The 20,742-nt window shown below is 40.7% G+C and overlaps 1 protein-coding gene across 2 annotated transcripts; it reads left to right on the forward strand.

The window, feature by feature from the left end:
- Window positions 1-127: 127 nt before the first annotated feature.
- On the forward strand, window positions 128-19,131 carry LCMT1 (leucine carboxyl methyltransferase 1). 2 transcript variants are annotated; one of them, XM_042864585.1, is made up of 11 exons: window positions 128-253; window positions 1,199-1,290; window positions 2,224-2,345; window positions 3,290-3,366; window positions 4,023-4,084; window positions 11,519-11,621; window positions 13,030-13,150; window positions 13,893-13,994; window positions 14,457-14,548; window positions 16,170-16,267; window positions 18,239-19,131. In XM_042864585.1, exons 1-11 carry the CDS (start codon window positions 156-158, stop codon window positions 18,259-18,261), a joined length of 990 nt encoding a protein of 329 aa, XP_042720519.1. In that variant the 5' UTR covers window positions 128-155; the 3' UTR covers window positions 18,262-19,131. The 2 variants fall into 2 exon arrangements, with proteins under 2 accessions (XP_042720519.1, XP_042720520.1); XM_042864586.1 differs by lacking the exon at window positions 128-253 and having other exon boundaries at window positions 1,253-1,327.
- The last annotated feature ends 1,611 nt before the right edge of the window (window positions 19,132-20,742 follow it).

Raw genomic sequence — 20,742 nt, forward strand, 5'->3', positions numbered from 1 at the left:
GATGCTGTGGGAATGGGCGAAGCCGTGAGCCAATCGCGACGGCGCACCGCCGAGCTCCGGCGCACAGCCTCGTGCAGGCCGCCCAATGGGAAGCGGCGGGGGGCGTGCCGCAGGGTGGTGGCGGCAGTGGCGGGCGGGTGAGCCTCGCGCCCTCTATGGCGACCGCCGCTCGCGATCAGCTGCCCGCTGCCGGCCTGGACGAGGCGGATGAGGCGGTCCGGGGCACGTGCGAGGACGCATCCGTCTGCAAACGGTAATGGCTGAGGGGTGGGGGCAGCGGGGCCGGGCGTGGGGCCGGCCCGTCAGCGAGGCGATGGCCTGCCCGGTGCTGGCTGTGTGAGAGCAGCGGGATCGGGAAGGAAAAGGGATCGGGGAACGTTGAGGGCTGTGGTGTGAGCGGGCGGGTATTGGCTGCGAGGGCCTACTGTGGGCAGTGCTGCTGTCAGCTCCCGGCCCTGACCTGCTTTCATCTTAGAACCTATTTGTAAGGTACCATCAGCGATAATTAGGGTTGCCGATAATTAGAGCTGTCCTTACAGCAAGAGCCGAAAATGTCAGCGACGTGCAAAACTCGGGACAAACGTCTCAGTGTTGTTCAGAGCTCTTTATGTGGTCTCTTCCCGAGGATGTGCGCAGGGGATGATGGGCTTGTTGCCCTCTTATGCGCGGTCTTGAGTTTAATTCAGATGTTGCTGTCACTTATTTCCTTTGGTACTGAGGTAATGCCAGGGAGGGGTGTTGGAGAGTTAACCTGCCTGACTATGAGGTCAGAAAGCTGTATTAGAGCAGAACGGTGTTGTTGGCTGCGTTAAAGTGGAATGTAGAAGCTCAGGAATAAATGTAAACAGTTTGCAGTGTATTAATGTACAAAAGTTGTCTGTACCGCTTAGGGGACTTTTTAGACACGTATCCTTTTTTGCTGCGTTCTCAAAGAAATATTTGGAACTGGGGTCTTGTGTAAGTTCATCAGGTAGTGCAAAGGCTATTGAAAAGATACTTACGCATTTAGGAACAGCCAGAATTTTTAACTGGTCATCCTGCAACTTCCTATACTTGCATACATTTGGTAGACTTCTTAAACCTTGTCTGCATGTAGGCATGCAGGTCAGAGAGTCTCCTCTGAAGCTTGGTTATCTTTTGAAGTATACTTTGATGACCTTAATTCATAACTTTTGATTTTTCTTCCTCTGCTGGGCAGGTTTGCTGTAAGCGTCGGCTATTGGAAGGACCCTTACATCCAGTATTTTGTGAGGCAAGCCAAAGAAAGAAAAGCACCTGAAATCAACAGAGGCAAGTCAGCAAATAAGCATGGATGAGGACAGTACAAGTATGTTTTAAGTGTCCCTTATAGTGGAAATGCTAAGTTATCACCTGAAATGGTGATTGAGCACCTGGTGAGAAGGCGGAGCCAACCCATGGGAGCTCAGATATATACAATGCACCTCTATGAGCAAAAGGGGTGGAGCCAGGGTCCACTCCTTCCCAGATCTCATTTAAGGGTTGGCAGTGGAGGTAAGGGCCTCTTGCTGGAGATCCCTGTGAACCTGAGGCTTTCCTAGGGTAAGCGGGTTCTGTCTTTTACTTCTGTGTCCAAGACTTCTGTATTTGAGCATTTCCTTACTTCTACAGCCTGGGAGTTTGCTACTATGCTCATATTGCTGTGCTGCCATCATGTTGTGGTGTTACAAACATTGAAGCACTCTGGTCTTAATTTCCGTATGCTGTGTGTTTGGAGCATGCGGTATATGTAAAAAAAGTAAGGCATATACCCTCTGTATTAACTTTACTTGCTGTGTGAGCTTCTTAATAGCTTTTCTTATTATTGAAGTTCTTATTATTTGCTTTCTGTATTCTGAATAGAGTATCCCTATGTCTTGGTTAATGTGCAGTACTCTGTACAAAGCAATCAGTATCACTACTTGAGTGGGGTCAGCAGTGTGGGTCATTTCTGGTCTCTGCAAGAGTTCAGTGTGCTCAACAGCTTGAATTAATTTGGTCTGTTTTTCACGTACCCAAGGAATTACATTTTTTTGTTCCTTATATTGGGTAAAATAGTAACAGGAAAAAATAATAACGTTTGTGAAAGAGTGTATTCTTCTTCCAAAGTAGTATATCTTTAAGTAGGCAAAGAGTTTCCAAAGTTGCTTAAAAAAATTGAGTATTAAGCATCCAGTATTATACTAAAATAGTAATTTAAAAATATAAACTTCTTTTCGTTAATAGGCTATTATGCTCGTGTTCAGGGTGTCAGTTATCTGCTTGAGGCTTTTCTAAAGAAGACCGAGTGCAACTGTCAGATTGTTAATCTTGGTGCTGGCATGGATACCTTGTTCTGGAGATTAAAGGTGAGTGATAGCTGAGAGGAAATTGCTCAGCTGAAGGCAGAGATTTGCATGGATGTTTGAAGCACTCTTCTGTGAGTGCTTATCAGTATTGCTTTCTGTAGCACGATGTGGAGGTGTGCTGTGAGGCTGTGTATGTCAGGAGACTGCTGGGGTGGTTTACTTTATTCACAGCTTGTTTAGAATTAGGTGTCTTTAAACTGTAGTGCATGAGGAGAGGGTTTTTCACTGCCCTTCCCGAAAAAAATGTGACATGAAGCTGACCTCTAGTGGACTTTCAGGAACTTCACATCTTACTGTCATCTTTAAGCATGGGTTTTCACTGTCCTTGTTATATATTGGCACACAAGTATGTTATAGAGGTAGAGTGCTGTGCGTGCTGTTTTACTCATTTCTGAATTATGTGTATTTATGTGAATGTGAGATTATAGACACAAATATTATGTATCTGCGTGCATTTACGTAGTTGATGATAATTCATGATTCTTATACTGTGTGATAGTATTCAGAATATTCAGATGCTGTGTAATTGTTACTTACTAACTTACACTAAATCTTGTTTTTTCAAGGAAAGCTAGAAGAGGCCAGTTGCATTTTGCATGGTCACAAGTATATATGTTACACTCAGTGGAAGGGAAAAGTTCTTTCTGAGATGCAAAGTTTTTCTTCTGACGTACACTTCTGTGAATATGAGATTGTTTTAACTTTTATTAACTCGAATCAATACCACTCCAGTGTCCAGGGTGTCTTACCTAAAAATGTTAAATATTTTGTTTGATTCCTAGAGAACATTTCAATGATTCTCAACTTCTGTTTTTTAAGTTGTGTGTTTAAATATACTGTTGTTAACAATGCCAATGTAAACTGAAACAAAACTGCTTGGGACTTAAGGCTATATCTTCTTGTTATGTGGGTGTTCCTAACTATTGTCTTAATCCAATTCTCAGGATGAAAATCTTCTCCCTAGAAAATACTTCGAAGTGGATTTTCCAATGATAGTTGCAAGAAAAATACATAATATAAAGTAAGTGTAAGGCTCGTGTTAACCTGTGTAGGACTGCATATGTAAATCAGCAAAATGTAATGAATTACGAGCTATGAGTTTTAATTATTCTGTCTCTCTTCAAAGGAGTCCTTCACACTCTGTGATTTAGAATAAAGGTTTGATTATTCAAGCTAAGTCCTACAGAAGAGATTATTCTGTCACTGTTTCAATCTGGGGAAGTCGCTATGTGAAAGCTGTAGGAAGGCACACTGATTTAATTCTCAATTGTCTAAAATACAGTAGACAGAGCAAGTCTCAGGGTGATTAGGGGGCAATTAAGTCTCTTTCTCTTCCAGCTAAATACAGAAGGAAACTTTCAGATTTGCATGTCAAGTTAGAGAGAAGAATTAGCTGATACAGTACTGGAATATTATTTGAATAAATAAGTTTTACGGGGAATACTTTAGGGGAGTGTCTAGATCTGTCTTGAAGGAGTTATCTCAGAATTGTAGGAGTTGGTGGGTATGAAACTCAACTGCAGCATATTGTAAGTCTAATCTGCAAGCACTTTTCTTTCCAGTAGAGGGCAGAGGTATTCTCTTGTCCTTCACATGTGTTTGAAAGAAAAATTTTTTTGGAAGCACATAGTTAAACAAGCCTAACTGCTCAGAGCTGCTTCTTCCTTCTTCCCACAGATCAAAACCTCCCCTGTCAAAACCAATCATAGAAACCCATTCAGGGGACTCTCTTCTAATAGGTGAGTCATCTTTAAAATAAGTCAGCAATGTACTGCAGCACTTTTAAAACTTTTCTGATCACTTTGTTCTGATATGTGGGCAGGCTTTTAATGTTTGAAGTGCTGTTTGGACAGAGAATTGGGAGAGAAAAGAGGCTTATTTCTTCTCTTACAGAATCATGCCCATTTGCTCTGTGTCATGTTAGAAATATTGTCTTTCGAAAAGGTTTTATCCTGCTAGAAAGTTTTTTCTTTCTTGTATGTAGCTTAACTTATGTTTCACTCTGTCACAGAAAAAAAAGAATGCTAATGATAGTCATGTATGCTTGATTAAAATGAGTGCTCTCCTCTGTCTTTCAATCTCATTAAGAGCACAAGTCTTTGTGTTACTTCTGTGACTCCACCAAATGTATTTTACGAAGTTATTTCTTAAGAGCCAGTGCTGCTTGTTATGTTTCAGTATTTTAAAAGAGGATATTAGACTCAGATGGTGTTATGTGCTCGTATTGTCTTAGCTTACAGACTTGTAGTGTTGTGTCAAGAGTTTAATGTAAACATTTCTTTTCTTATGGGGGAAAAAATAGATTCTTCTGAGTAACCTTTGTGGTGCCCAAATTGTAGATAGTGCGCTGTAGTTTTTTCTTCTGGACTGTTTAGGAGGAAGACAAGTTATCTGCACCTGCAGTGTCAACTAGTTTGTGTTAGCAAGCGTAACTGTGAATCTGAGGTTGTGTATTTCCTGTTGTAGTTAAATCTGCGTGTGATTTTTGTGAGCACTGTTCTAGCTGAAGGTCTGGAGGGCTCAAAGGGGCCCTCAAGAGAGTGAGAGGATGTGCTTATCCTGCCAGTGACTTGGTGTGGGTGCTCATCTGAGGTCTGCTTAGTGCCTGAACTTGGATCAGAGTACTGTCACACTGAGTAGACTGTATATATTTGTATGTGCCCCGCATGTCTTATTACTGCGTATGGGGGATTTGTAATTTGTAACTTACTGAATCTTTAAATGACATCTGTATATCAGAGTTATCTACTTTTCATTCAGGTCTAAAAAGATGAAAGCCCTGTGTGCCTGCCTCAGAAAAACAGCTTCTAAGTACTGCTGAGTTTCAGAGGGAGACCGTACAGCCATGTGATACGATAGACATGCTGCATAAGCACTCCTGAAAATGCAGTAATATGAAGTAGATCAGAATGGTTCAATAGTGTTTGTGTAACTGAGTAGCTCTTTAGATACCTCTATTACAGCAGAACAATTGTAAAGTCATCAAGTTGCATGTATTCCAATCAAAAGCTTCTAATTAACAATTTGTAGCAGTAAACTTCAATTAGTGCATCACTGCTGAATCTACTGGACTGGCTTATTTCTTTAAAGCTGTTCATCTTGTTCTTTCCCAGTGCTGGGTGTTGGATGCCTTAGTGTAGGAATTTGTGTGGCTAAGTTGGTGTAGGCTGTACTGTGCTGAGACATCTGGGTTGTAGCCCAGTGTCTGGGTCTTTGGAGGTGCTAGAAGTCTGCTGTGGCACACAAAAACCATAGATAAGCTTGTGTGAAATCCCTCTGGGAACTCTTCTTCCTAAGGACATATTAATAGAACTGCTTCCTGTGGAAGTACCACCAGAAGAGGACATACAGAGACAAATGAAATAGTCAGATGAATCTTGTATGGCCCTAAAGACTTCTCAACAGTTCTAAAGGAACTTGTCAATGAAATCACTCAGCTACTAGCTGCTGTGTGCCTTCTCATTTTAAATTATCTTAGTACCTGAGAACTGGAAGATGGCAGCTGAGACTCAAATAGGCTCCATTGGTCTCTGTGAGCCCAATTCAGGGAGCTGCAAACCAGTAGGACTGATGCCTCTACTGGACAAGTTAGTAAGAACTCTAACAGACAGTCTTAGTGAAACCCCAGAATGATATCATGTGTTGAGAAATAGTTAACGTGGCTTTTGTAAAGGTAGGTTATGCTTCACAAACTTACTGGAGTTAATGAATGTAGTAGAGAAGGGCATCCAATTACTAATATAATTGGATTTTAAAAATGCATATTAACAAAGTTATTTACCAAAGTTTGCCAGCAAAATTTTGTTGTTGGGGGGGGGGGGGGAAGGAATGGTTCTCTCTAAAGAGCTGGGGATGAAGAGTAGGCATATGTGGTTAATTCTCATTGTAGAGGGAGGTGGAAATCTGGCGGATATTATTCAATACTAAGAAACAATTGGGAGGATAGACTGAATACAAAGTGGCAGCTTGTTGGCAAGACCAAACTCTTCAGAGTGGTAAAAAACTGCAGAAGAATCTTGTGAAATTAGTGACTTGCTGATAAAATTCAATGCAGATGAATATAAAGTGATGCACATGGGTGGAAGGAGTAGTTTGTGCCTCACGTGGAAATGGGAGGCTTCTGGCTGATCATTGCTACTGAAGTACAAGATGTGCATGTCATAATATGTATAATGCTTATAAAATGAGAGTGTTGGTCCAGTAATGGTCCAGAAATCCCAATCAAACTTAAGAATGTTTAGGGAAAAGGATAGAAAACAGCAGTATTAGTAGCAGGTGCTTGGGCTCTTTTTGTCTCTTCCCTAAATAGTGGCTGCTGGTGTCTGTGGGAGGCAGGGCGCTGTGTGGGATGGACCTTTGGTGTGACCTAATAGAGCTGTTAGAAAAATTCAGTGTTCTCAAAGTGTCATCTGTCAGCAATTATAATGGGGCATAATGAAGCAGTGCTTCCAGACAGTAAAATGCTAGTTATTGCTTAGCATTTTAGAATCTTGGATTTGGTGGTTTTGGGGTTGGTGGGTTTTTTTTTCCCCTCTTAAATCAGGTCCACACTACTGTCTCTTGTGCACAAGGAACAACTTGTTTAATTGCTTTGGAATTTATTTCTTGAGTTCCTATAATATCCACTGAAATGACTCTTCTTATACTGAGTTTTTTCCTTACACTAAGTGCTTTCATTTTTGGAAGCAGTGCTAACATGCAACTTTCTTGGCTTCAGGGCAACATTTGTTTTCTCCTTTTTGTTTGAGCGAAAAAGTGGCAGCAAGGCTTGCAGTTCATGTGTAGATATTCATGGCCTCTGCTCTTCAACGCAACAAGATGACACTTGTCATTGAATAGCTTTGTCTTTTACAAGGCAATGTTAGATCTCCAGGGAGAAGCAGTGAATTTGTGCAGTAATATGACACAGTTGTGGCAGTGACAGGTTAAATAGTTTCTTGAGTTCAGTGTTGCTGTCTGGTGTTTATAATGCAGTTGTGAGCATCAGGAAGCTCTACCTTTGTTGCCTTTCAGGTACAAACTGTACTTCAATGAACTATTACCTTTGTGTCACTCATGAATTTTTGACTTAGAGAACTCTGAATACTTGTAGCAGAGGAAGTGCTGTGCTGTGATGCTGTGTTTTATGCACCTGTGGCTGTAACTTCGAGCAGTGCTGCTTCAGTGGACAATTTAAGGTAGGGAGTGAGTGTCTGGCCATCATAAAGCTGGACATTTATTTACTGGTAGCGTGGTTCAAAAGACAAGTGGAAACAAATCTTACTGACATTCTGTGAGTGCAATGACACTTAAATTCCAGCCACTTGTATTGTTAGTGCCATGCCAAAAGTCATGGAAACTGTACATGTGAGTGGTGTGATCAGAAAAATATATCTGTGCGTGCTTATGTTATCTATACATGAGGCTGAAAGGAGCCTTTGGGTCATGGGGTAGGTTGCAGTCATGGGGTTGGTTTTCTTCCTCCTCTCTCTTCCCTGATGTTTCCCAAACGAAGTCTGAATCTGATATTTTGCACAGCTTAGTTTCAGAAAAGTACAAGACAATCTACACAATTGAATATGTTGAATGTGAGCATCACAGAGAAAACTGTCAGATAATTCTGTGCTGTCGGAAAGACACCAATCAACTGTGCAGCAAAGCCATGATGAGATACTGGAAATGAGTGCCTGGAATATGAGACTTTCCATGGATTCAGCCACCAAACACCACTGGCTCTGCCAGCATTAGGACAGTGGCCTGAGTCACAGTGAGGTGGCTGCCTTTGTTCAAAAACCAGGGATATGGAGCTTGTAAGGGAGATGACATGTAAGTCAGTGACAAAAAGGAAGCCTTCCATATGAAGTGTTTTGGTTTTGGGGGCAATATCTCCTCTAGGACAGAATGCACATGCATGGTGTGCTTGTTACAGGAAGCTCTTCCCATTCTCATTCTGCTTTCCTTTGCATCTGGTTCTTGTGCTGATGTTTCAAGGAGCAAGATTATAATGAAGGAAGAAAAATAGTTTGTTTTTCCAGGAACACCAACTATTTGATTCAGTTAAAAGAAAAAAAGATTTTTGCATAAAAAAAAAAAAATCAATTGAGATGATGTCCCTGTCCTACCAGGCTGAGTTTCGTTTTCATTTTCCTTTTTCAGTTACTCTGCAGGTAGGTATTTTACAATGCATTTGCAGCAATGCTGTTTGTTCAGAATGACAGCTATTTCTAAGTACTCATATTTAGAACATCAAGCTATGCTTGTAAAACATAAAGTAAAACAGAAATTGGTGCCAAAGACCATGAAGTAGGATCACATTATTTTCTCAGGTGCCTATGACTGCTTTGACTTCTGGCCTCCAGTGTGGGAACGGTGACAGTGCCAGCCATCATCAGCTGTCATTGCCACCTCTATGTGAAAGGATGGAGCAGCTGTCAGACTGATTTTGTTGAAGTATTTTTCCCTGGTTACATTTGATATCTTCATCTCTTTGACGTGATTTTTTTTTTTTTTTTACACCATACCTAGGCCGAAAGTAGAAGAAATCTTATGGGGAATTTTAGAGGTTTGCCTTAAATTCTTTCCTCAAACTTTTATTTCCTTTTGCCTTTTTTCATTTTAAAATTGACTTGTGCAAACTATGCAAATTTTGTATCCTTCCATGATATTTCCTCTGAGATAAAAGTATTGCTTGCAAATGTTGACATGTGTGAATTATGAAGATATTTAATGAGATGCTCTCGGATACATTTCAAATGCACAACTTCTAGCAATTGTATCAGCTTTCATATAATGTGTGTGCAGCTCTTCTTCACTTTTCATCTGCGGATGTGTTTGCCAACAGCCATCAATGGAGATTTGAGGGAAGCTGGCAGGAAAACGTGTGGAGAAACAAGTACATTCTGTTTGAATGGACCAGAGAGGAGCAAGGCAGCCCAGACACTGGAAATAGAAGTAGTGTCTGTGTTTGGAGCAGAAGGCTTTTGAAGAGAATCCGTTCCTCATCAGCTTTCTTGGCCTTTTAGAAGTTCCTGTTGTAGGGAGTCCTGTGTGTTCTCAAAGATGTTCCTAAGCATTGAGTATGCTTAGCTTTAATGTAAGAAATATTTCTCCTGAGCCAAGTTGCCTTTAAGGAAACCTGCTTGTTTGTTTTTCCTTCTGCCATTGGTTTTGTAAATTATTTTATTATTTTTTCCTCTGGTAGGTAACTTGAAATAAGCAGGCTGTGTCTTGCTGGCTGTGCTTTGCACTGGGAAGCAGCCAGTTCATGGCCATCCCCTCTCTTACCCTGCCAAGGCATGACTGACACTGAATTTGCTCATTGTCGGCAATTGTGCTGAAATTTGAGCAGTTGTAAAGGACAGCTTTAACCTAAAATGTGGGAGGTTTTGCTCTTTCTTGCTCTTCAGTGATAGAAATTCTCAAATCAACGTGGTGTGAGCGGAAAATGTTTATTTCTGCCTCTGATGAAATGTTTGTGGTGTTTCCATTATTGGAGCACTTCAAAATTTTTGCAGTTTATTTTTGTTCATTGTTAATATACTGGTGTGCCTAAGTCAGTGAAGCTGGACAAGAAGATTGCATCAATTCCATACTGATTGTAATGGCTGACACGTACTTTGCTGTGTCTCCAGGCAGCACACAAGTCACTATATAAGTACTTTACTGTGTGTGGAGGGTTTGTTTTTTTTTTGGTACCATTATCATGGCCTTGATAATAACTTAAATAGAAGGGTGTGGGAAGCAGTAAAGCTATTACAGAACATGCACATGGAGAAAAGCCTTGACTGAAAATGTTGAATCACTTGCTGCACAACCTTTCCCACTCCCCTGTAACTCTGCACAAACCGTTCCCTGTCCCTGTTCAGAACTGCTGCTGGAAAACACCACTGTGACTTACAGGAGCCATTTCCAGAGCTGGTCACTTGAAAACTACATGGAGATCCTTCTTCTGGAGGGTTTGATGTAGTGCTTAGTGTAATGAACTGCATGGTATTTTTTTCCATCTTTTTTTTTCCTCCCAAAGTGCAAAACCTCCTTTATCCCCTCTCCTCAGCCACTTGGCTCTTCTTTCTCTTCACCCAGCACATGACATCTGTTCCTGTGTCATTGCTCAGGACTGTGTGCCTGCTGTGGGGTCCCAGGAGCTGTGCCCATGCTGCAGATGGCCAATGAGTGTCCGTAACAAGACTGTTCCAAACTCTCACGTTGTTCCCCCCACCCCGTCTAGCTTGCTTATTTTACTGCTTGCTCTGATTGTCACATGCACACAGTAGGAGGGAAAAATTATGTGCTGTTCTGCCCTCATGTCTTCACTCCAGTAGTACAGTTCTTGAGTTAAAGCATGAAAGAGCAATCTGTTACATTCCCACAGAACTTTATGTCTTTAAGTGGGTTAGATACTGTACTTGTAAAACGTGTTCTGCAGGGTCTGGTCTTGTGTAGCTCAACTGATTGCAACTGATTGTCAGCAATGAGCGCATCCTGCTGTCAGTAATTCTGTTGGCCTCCTGATGGTTCTGCTCTGTAGCAAAGTGTATTTAGGCTTTAGGATTTCTTCCTCCTTAATATGGGGAAACAATTTGGAAGCTTGCTGCCTGCTGTGCCCCAGGGTGAATATATGCATCGCAAACTGTCTTTGTATTTTGACTCTGCACATGTGATACTGTTGCTGCGTCATACAGGGGGCCTCAAATAACTTCTGACCCCAAAACCTGTTTCTGATACTCACCTGTGTTATGTAGTTCTACATATTGCTAATTTGTATAACTATATCTTGTTAATTTTTGGGACATTGTTACTTTAGTTTTTCAGTGATTAGGTAGGAGATGTACATAAAAAGTGTATTGGGTGATTTAAAAAGAAAACAAAAACCTTGCCTTGAATCTTCACATTCTTTCTTTCCTCTCTGCTTTCCTTGAAACCATGGTAACAGATGGGATAACCTCTCAGCGTTGTCCTGGCTGCAGAGCACAGGACCAGGTGTTCTGCAGTCTGATGCTAACACAGCAAAATCTGAAAACCCCAACAGTCCATTATGAGGGAAATTGATGTTTTTAAAAGAAGAGTTTGCAGTTAATTGCTAGGTATAACAAACTGAGTTTTGACTTTGTGTGTTCCTGCATGGTTTTTTAATTTATAATTTCAGCATGTCTCTTATTTGTGACTGTTGGTCTCTGAAAACTCTGAACTTGCAGATTCCCACAGCTTAGACTCCAGCCGATACTCCATAGTGGGAGCAGATCTTCGCTTCTCATCGGATCTAGAGGAAAAGCTAAAGAAACACAAACTGGATGTACAGTAAGACTTTGTTATTTCTGTGAGGGTTTTTGGCAAGGGCTTACAGAACAGGCTGGCGAGTGCAAAGTTAGGCTTGGACATAAAGTTTCTGCATCCACTGTGCTATTTCCATGGTTACCTTTTCCCAAGTCCTTTGAGCAGATGACACTGTGCAGACCCAGCCTGACTGAGCCAAAGCTGCTGCTGCTGCAGGGCTGGTGCTTCTGCAGTCCATTCTGCACACTGCTTTTTTTGTCACCTGTGTATCAGTATGTCATGAACTTTTTCTGAGGAGTGGAGTCTTTTAATGCTGACTAATGGGAGTACCTCAATCAGTGGATGTCTTCCACCACTGTTGTTCTAGGTGTGTGAGTCAGGATTTCTGGGAGCATTAGCTGGTAAAATGAAGAATAATTCTGTCAGTATTAAATCATTTTAGAATTTTATCTTTGTAATCATTTTATATTGCCTCTGCTTAAAGCCTGTATTGTTCCCTAGACCTTTTGGGAAAAAGATTGCTATGGAATCCTTTGAGAACTTAACTCTGGAAGCTAACGTTTGACATTTTGCTGTTCAAGCATTAGGCTTCTAGAAGTGGCAGGATTTAAGTTTTTAAAGCAGATGATGGACATACTTTTCAAATATAATATATATAAATAGTGGCTATCTGGCTGGGTGGGAGAGAGCATATGGGAAAGCAGAATGCATCAAACTGCCATTTAAATCTTTACATTTTCATCTTCTGAAATCTCGCCTTGTTTATATTGCTGTTCCTTGAGGAGGTTCTCCTGCTTCTAGTGACTTTTCTTTTTCCCAATTAAAAGAAAACTCTCCAATTCTGAGCGAAATTACTCATGTAGCTGTCTATTTTGGTGATGTGTTGGGTTTTTTTTGTGGATGGAGGGGGAAGAGACAAAGTGCAAAGTGTAGATTGCATTTTGTTAGATAATAGTATGTGTCACTCTTTTTACTTACATGGAACCAATTTGTCTAATTATAATTCTTAGAACTTTTTTAAAAATCTTTTTTTGTCCATACTTTATTCCTAGTTTTACTAATCTCTTAAAATAGAATGGACTGTGTGTGTGCAGGGTATGGTTCTCCCCAAAATGGATTTTAATGTGTGCTATGGTTCATGCCGTCCCAGCTCAGAGGTGGCTTAAAGGATACTTCTTCAGCATGTTGCACATCTAACTGAAAGGAGAGTTTCCTAACATCTCCATTCTGGAACCAGGGGAGGCCCCTGTAATTAATTTGTCAGCTGCCAGAAAACTCATTTCTTGTCAACTTAACAAAGTGATTTCATTCATTCTGAAGTGTCAGGTTCATAATAGCAGAGCTCTGTTAAGAATTTTGGGGAGCATGAATTGCCTGCTTATAATTCTTGTTCTTTTGTTACAAATAGTTCTCTTTTTTCTCTATTTTGAAGTTTGCCAACACTTCTGGTAGCAGAGTGTGTGCTGGTTTACATGACTCCACAACAATCTGCAAATCTTTTACAGTGGGCGGCGAGCACTTTTCCAGTGGTGATGTTTATAAATTATGAGCAGGTAAAACAAAAATGGCATTTCTGAACTGCATTATTGACATAAAAATTGCTCTCAGAGGTGGGAATTGTGTTTATAAAGTAAGAATAGGCCATATTCTTTTCTACAGACAACAGGTTCTGCTGAAGTTCTTTGGTAATGAGTTTCATCTTGCAGATCTGTTATCTCATTGCAAAGAATATATGTCTGTTCTGAAGGATGATTTGCTAAACTATACTGAACCAAAACAGTTAGGCTTAATCCTTATGTGGGTGAGCTATAGAATATTGGTTTAGATAAGACTGGTAAATGAAGCAATGCTGCATGTTGCCTGTGAGTTTATAGCATTAGAGAATTAGTAGAGCAAAAATTCAATCAATGTCAATATTGCTGAGGGAATCTGGGGGGTTCCAGAAGTGAGGAACAGGACTTCCATGTTATATATAACTTCCATGTTATAAATTACTACCAGAGAGCTCATGTGAGTCATAAACAACTTAAAGCAGAGTCAGTTTTCGGTGCATAGTCCATGTGCCTGAAAGAGACATACATTGCCATCATCAAAAAAGCACTTGACTTGTAAATGTGGTGTAGCTGAGGAGGGTGTGCCAGTGTGGAATGAGACCCAATGTAAGAATGTAATTGTTATAAGTTATCCTGTACATTTTATGACAGACAACTAGAGAGTTTAACCAAGTTACTGCTTTTCACTGCGATGATGTTCTTTTCGGAAGGCGGAACACTTTTGTCTCATTCTCTACCTGAGGTGAACATGGCAGATCGGTTCGGACAGATCATGATTGAGAACTTGCAGAGACGACAGTGTAACCTGGCTGGAGTGGAAGTCTGCAGATCCTTAGAATCTCAGGTAATAGGGTGCGCAGCTCTGCCTGTTTGATATGAGAACAGATGAATCTGATAATGCAGTGTGTGCACTGTAAGGCCCAGAGCAGTGACTAAAGCAGGTCTGGGGCAGCTGCTACCTACTGGAAATGATTTACCTACTGGATGGTTTTTAAGGTCCCCTCCAACTTAAGCCATTCTGTGAAATCCTTTCCTGACCACAGTATAACAGTTCCCTGCTGTTAATGTCATGCTTGCTGAATACCACTTAGTTTCTGCAGTTGTACAAAAGCTGCAGTAGATCAGAGTGCATCTCCATCTAACCCACTGCCATGCCTCAGTAGAGGTTTGCAGCAAATGCTTATATGAAGAGCAGTTATAGTCTTCTCTAACACGTCAAGTAGTTGCCCTACAGAATCCTTAGGGGAAGAACTGTTTTCTGCTGTCTCTTCCTCGTGTCTTCTGTAAACACTTGTTTATTTTGCAGAAGGAACGATTGCTGTTAAATGGATGGGAAAATGCACATGCCATTGATATGATGAAAGTGTACAGCTTCTTGCCACAGGCTGATGTCAAAAGGTATTGCTGATAGCTTGCTTGCAGTCAATAGTCATCTTCAGACACCATTTCCAAGATTGCTCTTGTCAATACTTAGCATGGGATTATCTCGCATATCAGAGGAGAAGCTTCATGTAGGTGCTACTAGCTTGGCAGAATATGTTTGAGCTTGAAGTTTTTGCAGAACCTTAAGGAGAATGCTTGTGTTTTCTGTGATGGACATCCAGCCTCAACAACACTAAATGGGTGGGATGGGGCCTTAGGATAGAGCAGGCATCCATTCTTCATGTTCTCAAGGTGGAGACGACATCTGTGTGTTTGCTCCAATCTTGTAGGCGTACATAAGATTACTTGCCTTGTGTTCCTTCTACTACGAGTCAGAAGAAAATGGCTGCATTTGTTCTTCCCCTTCCCTGACAGAGGATTTAGGTAACAAGCCATGGTAATTTATTGCTAGGACCTGTGTACAATACAAGCAAAGAGCAACAGAAAGGTGTGCCTGGCATTATGTTATTAACTTTAGGTATGTAATATGAAGTGTGAGTTGCTACAAGTAATTCATTAACATTCATATATGTGGATTGCTGAAAGCATGGGACTGAGCAGGTGAGACTGAAAATCATAGGTGGTTTAAATAGGAATGATGACTGAGCTTGTGCCAGATGGTGCTTCTGGAAAGATGTAGTTTGTACTTTTTTACAGTGTTTTTGACTGTTGTATCAGTTTAGCTCTTTCCACTTGATCCAGGTGCCAATGAGTAAGTTATGTAAACTGTTCCTCAGTATTAATACATGGCAAATAATACTTTCAATTTATAAGACTCTTTACCTACAGTTCTGCAGCACGTGCACCTCGGTAAGTGTATTTAGGAACAGTCTCCCCTCAGTCACATTTAATCCTCACTAGCAGCCATTCTAAATTTCTACCAAGAAAAATAAATGCTTTTGATATTCATGTAATCTGAAGTGAGAGCAGAATATGCCATATTAAACTTTTTTGAACAAGGACAGCTTGAGAGAAGTTTTCTCGCTTGGGCGAAGTGGAAAACATAAGATCTTACTTCAAAAAAGATCTTACTTCAAGAATCTTTGGTAGGGACCATTTTAGGAAAAAAAAATCCTCACATTTTGTATGCACCATTTGGTTTGTGCTTTGTCATGAGCTCATGTGGGAGAGTTGTTAGGAACTGCACTGGTGTACCCATCACTCACCGAGACATGATATGGACTTGTTGTGATTGTCTGGAGAAAATACTATCTTCTGCTGTTAGCTGTTAATCCTTTGCTTGAGATAAATCTCCTTCTCTTAGGCTGTGCTACATAAGTCCAGCAAGACCAGGTGCATTGAGTAAAAAGGCTTTGAGGAAAAACACTGATATTCCTGAGAAATTACACATTTTAATCCTGAAACATTAAATTTCTGTGTGTGGAAGTTAAAAATACCTTTTTTGATCATTTGTCTTGTACATTGGCAACAAAGGTTAGGAGTGATGGTATCATCATTATGGACAAATATCTGTATTAATTTACTGCAAAGATAACTACTCTGAATTATATCTTCCATGCTGTAAGAGTGAAAAAGTGTACATTATAAACTACACTGAGACTTCAGTTTAATGACAAGTTTTATTTTATTTCCACAGAATAGAAGAACTTGAGTTCTTGGATGAAAAAGAACTCTTTGAACAACTAATGCAGCACTACTGCATCTGCTGGGCCTCTAAAGACAACAGTAATCTGGGTAATGTTCCCCAACATCTCAGAAGTAACCCTTCACACTGACATTTTACGTGGAGAGACTGGGACTCCTTGTACCAGTCCTATGATAGATGCATTGTGTAGCTGGAAAATGGGGTCTGTTTCTCTGAGGCTGTGAACACCTCCTGGGTGGAGACTGTTTCTCCCCAGCCTTCTGGGAGATTTGTATAGCCATCTGAATTGCCCAACTGGAAGCCTGTCTGGTATTGGGGAGTTAGAGAGCACCTGTCCTATGAAGAAGAGCTGAGGGAGTTAATCTTGTTTAGGTTGGAGGAGGCTCTGGGGAGAACTCAGTGTGATTTTTTTTTTTTATTTTTATTTTTTTAGTCTTTAAAGGGAGCTTGTGAGCAGGAAGGGACTGCCTTTTTACATTCTGATAGCAGTCAGAAAAGGGGTAATGGCTTTAAACTAGAAGAGGGATGATTTAGGTTAGATGTCCAGAAGAAATTCTTTCAGTCAGTGTGGTGAGGTGCTGGAACAGATTGCCCAGAGGTAGTGGGTGCTTCATCTCTGGAGGTGTTCAAGGCCAGGCTGGATGGGGCCTTGGACATCCTGAGCTGGACAGGGGCAGCCCTGCCCATGGCACGGGGTTGGAACTGGGTGTCTTTAAGGTCTTCTCCAACCGAAGCCATTCTATGATTTATTTTACACTGGAAGATGCCGTATGGGTTGCTTTAAATAACTGCTTTACACTATCAGTGCTAATTGAAAGGATTACAAATTGTATGTATGTAAAGTACCATATGGGCACATGGTATATAAAATCATGGTGTCCTGACAACATAAAAATACATTTTGTTACTTAGCCCAGGCTTCTTCTGCACTGTCACCATTTACATCCATTTAAGGCTGAAGATTTCCATTCTTTGGGGGGAAAAGAAACCCTCCAAATTTAAGTTGTTGTTGTTGTTGTTGTTCTTAAAATTGTATCTCCCCCTGGAATTTCAACTTTACGTAATATTATTCGTGTTGCTTGTGCTGTTGAAGAAATAGTAAAATCAAAATGAATTGTAGTTCAGGTGAAGAATGCGTGTCTGCAGCCATTATTTGTCCAAAGCTTGGAAGGCAACTCTTGCACTCGAGTCTCTCTAGTTCTGTCTGCAGTATCTGGGACTCCAGTATTTCCAGAAAACTGATATGGCTTCCAGTTCACATCTGTTTTTTCTTTCCTTTTCTGCCCCCCCTTGTTCCTGACAAAGTGGTATTCAATAACAATTTTATTTTGCTTTTCCTCATCAATTGTGAATAGATGAAATCTCTGCTGATGCTGTGGGTATTCCTTAACCAAACTGAGCACTAAAACATCTGGTAAAGCTAGATGTACAGTATCCCATTACTGTAATAACAGATCTCAGCTTGGAGTGTCTGCTGTGCAAGATGTTCACCTACTCATAGTAGCCAGCATTCTTGGGATCACCAGCATTAATTTTTTTTCTGATTAAAGTAGTATTCAGGACAATTTTGGATACTGAGGTTAAATGCTGCAATGTATCTTAGGAGTCAAAAAAGACAACTCTGACAACTCTCAGAGATAATCAGATGTGTAATACTTGAATATGTCTCAGTTTAAGCTACTTTTTCTTTATCCAGTGTAAAATCAGTGTCGCCATTAATGGTCCTTTCCCCATCTTTCTCTTGTTAATTCTATGAACAGATCCTTACTTCTGTCTGCAGTCTGTATTGCTCCTTTTGTCACAACGTCAGTACTGCTTCAGATTGATTTATTCAGATCAATTGCTGAACTGCTGAAAAAAAAAAAACTTGAAAGTGCAGATCAACTCTCTTCCTAATTCTTTTCCTGCCACCAGATCCTTTGTATTTTCTGTTTGTTTTTTCAAATAGTAATAATCTGAAAGCATCCCTCTTTCTGTGTCTAACTATCTCAGTAATGAAATATGGGTGGCATAAGAATTAATGCTTATTTCCTCCCCCAAACAATCACTCTTTCCTTCAGGTCTTGCAGACATCACCTTCTGATGTACTTGCTCAAGGGAAGCCGTGGGTCCAGAAGCCACAGCTGCTGCCGCCTTCTTGAGACAAGGTCACAGAAATGATGGGGCTGTGCATGTGCCGAGTTCAGTCTGCTCATCTGTGTAAGCAGTGCCAGTGAAGAAGGTGACGGGTGCTGCTGATGTTGACTGTCCTGTTGGCTTTTGGTAGTTTGAATTTTTTTGCCCATTTTAAGCAGCTGTTATGAAGCAAGATTCGCCTCTCATTCCTGGATATGTGTATAATGACAGGCTTTTGTAAGATGACTGTAATTCCTGTTTAAAGGCTTACCTTCCTCAGTTTAAAACTGTGAGTGTTCTTGGATTATATTCTCCACTTTCATCTCCTTGTGGATGTGTAAACTGTATTTGTGATAGGAAGCTGGAAAAATATGTTGAACTGCATTAGTGGATTTCTCTTTGCACTGTGCACTGCTGATCATGAAGGTTAGTTTTGTTAATTTTCTTTCTGTTTGGGTTTAACTCTTAGGAAGTGTCACCCTGTAAGCTTTCTCCAGGCTTTTACTATTGCTACAAGGCTGTCACTATGCTTGGTCTGCCCCTTATTGGGAAGAGTGAAAGAAGGAAAGGGTCCATGATTAAATTAGACTTTATTTAGCTGGGAAGGGCTCAGCTTGGCAGTTCAGCACGGGGATGGTTGTGGTGAGAAAGGAAGTAAACTATACTTGCACTCCTGGCAGTATTTTTACAGCAGTCTCTTTTTCTTTCTTTCCCCTTAAAAGAAACGAGCAAAATCCATTTAGTAACAAAAAAAAACCCCTAACCCACCTTCCTACTGTTTGGAATTGAATCCTGCAACCTTCTGAGAAGAAGAATAATAATAAATGTTTAATATTTATAATGTGTCTACTGTCTTATTTATTAGAAATGACCTATTCATTTCTGGTTTGACTGCATTTTGCCTTTGGCAAGTGCTTCAACAAGAACATTTTATTAAAAGTCGCTGCAAGGATAAACTGATTTTTGTACTCCGTGCAACTTCCTGTAGAGTAAACGTATCTGTTAGGATATAGTTGATATGGGTTTGGATGGATGAACAAGCAAACGAGGTTATTGGGGTGGTTGTTTTTTTGTTGTTTTTTTTTTTTAAAAGACAATTTCAAGGGAACAGAAGTAGAAAACAGAAATGGCTTTCACTTTGCTCTCATTGCAGAATCAAGTACCAGTTTCAGTCACTGGGAACTAGAGGCAGTCAACTGTTATGTTGGTTTCATGCCGAGTTCTCAAGTGACAAGGCACAGAAATGCAGTATTTGGTTAACGCTCTTCTCAGTCTTTGCAAAGTATTCACTTAAACTCATTCCCCAAAGAGAAGAGATGGATCCTTTGTGCAGCAATGAAAGGAACTCAAAACCTTTGCTTCTAAGATAACAATCTCAACAGCATGCTTATGCCTGTGCTTTTTGTTGGAGCTTAGCTGTACCCCTCCTGTTGAGAGGCACATGCAGGCTGCCCTGGTCTGCATTAGTGTTGACCTTTTCTCTCTGCCAATGCAGGAGCCCACAAAGGTATGTCTCTTTTTCTTGCCTTGCTATCACAGTTCCTTTTTGTGCATAGCAGCTACAACTAGAGACTACAGGATTTGCCACTGAGTGATGTATTTTTTCCATTGCTGTTGCCTGCTCTGTAGATTGGGGAAGTAGACTTCCTTATGAGCACTTCTGTTTCCAGTGAAGCAGGGGACAGTGTCAGCCTGCTGCTTTTCATGGCCTGCAGCTTTTTGTCTTCTGTTTTCGCACTGTTTTTACTTAGAGGTTTTGAAATTTCTTTTGTTGTTGTTCCCACTGTGCAATTGCTCTGTCAGCCTAACATGAACCCAAGGAGCCAAGTTCAACAACCATCTGTGAATGTCTTAATTAGATCAGAGTCCTTCAAATTTACTGCTTTGCTAAATGGGGGAAAGATAAAAGGATCATGATTGTGCCCATCTTCAGAGTGCAGTTTCTCCTGAGTTTGTGTGTGTGGCAATGTGTGGAGTGGGCATTTGCCTGGCTGGAACACCAGTGTGTAATGGATTTTTTTGGAGTCTGCCCCTTCAGAAGGACAGTGCAAGAAATTGGCCTCCAAAGAGCTGCAAAGTGGGTACTGAAACCTTGTGATTGGGTAAAAACAGCACACTGATATTGCCAGAAGACAAGGGTATCAGTTACAAGGGCAAAGTTGTATAGATAAAACATTATTTGAAACACTGCCAGTGTAGGACTGTAGCTGCAGTTGCTACAGTGAGCATAAAAATTGGAAAGGTTCCTCATGGAAACATGCCTTTGTCCTCACTCTGTACCACTGTTTTTGTTGAAGAGGCAAACAGAGCTGAAGGGTCTTGCAGAGTTCAGTGGGACACTGACAAAATATCAGTGGTCTTTTTCTAGGCTGAGATGCATGCTTGAGAAAAGGTATAAAGAGCTCAGTTCTGCTGTATTAGCATTTTTTTTTCTTATTCTGTCTTGTTA

The sequence above is a fragment of the Lagopus leucura genome, unplaced genomic scaffold (assembly GCF_019238085.1).
Source record: "Lagopus leucura isolate 7727_CA_CO unplaced genomic scaffold, USGS_WTPT01 Super-Scaffold_760, whole genome shotgun sequence".
NCBI lineage: Eukaryota > Metazoa > Chordata > Aves > Galliformes > Phasianidae > Lagopus > Lagopus leucura.

What these genes read in the sequence shown, in the direction of transcription:
- LCMT1 (XM_042864585.1), top strand. Translation starts at nt 156, where the DNA reads ATGGCGACCGCCGCTCGCGATCAGCTGCCCGCTGCCGGCCTGGACGAG. An exon ending in AAACACAAACTGGATGTACA is followed by an intron (nt 11,622 to 13,029) that starts GTAAGACTTTGT and finishes TCTATTTTGAAG; the next exon opens with TTTGCCAACACTTCTGGTAG. An exon ending in TAAAGACAACAGTAATCTGG is followed by an intron (nt 16,268 to 18,238) that starts GTAATGTTCCCC and finishes TCTTTCCTTCAG; the next exon opens with GTCTTGCAGACATCACCTTC.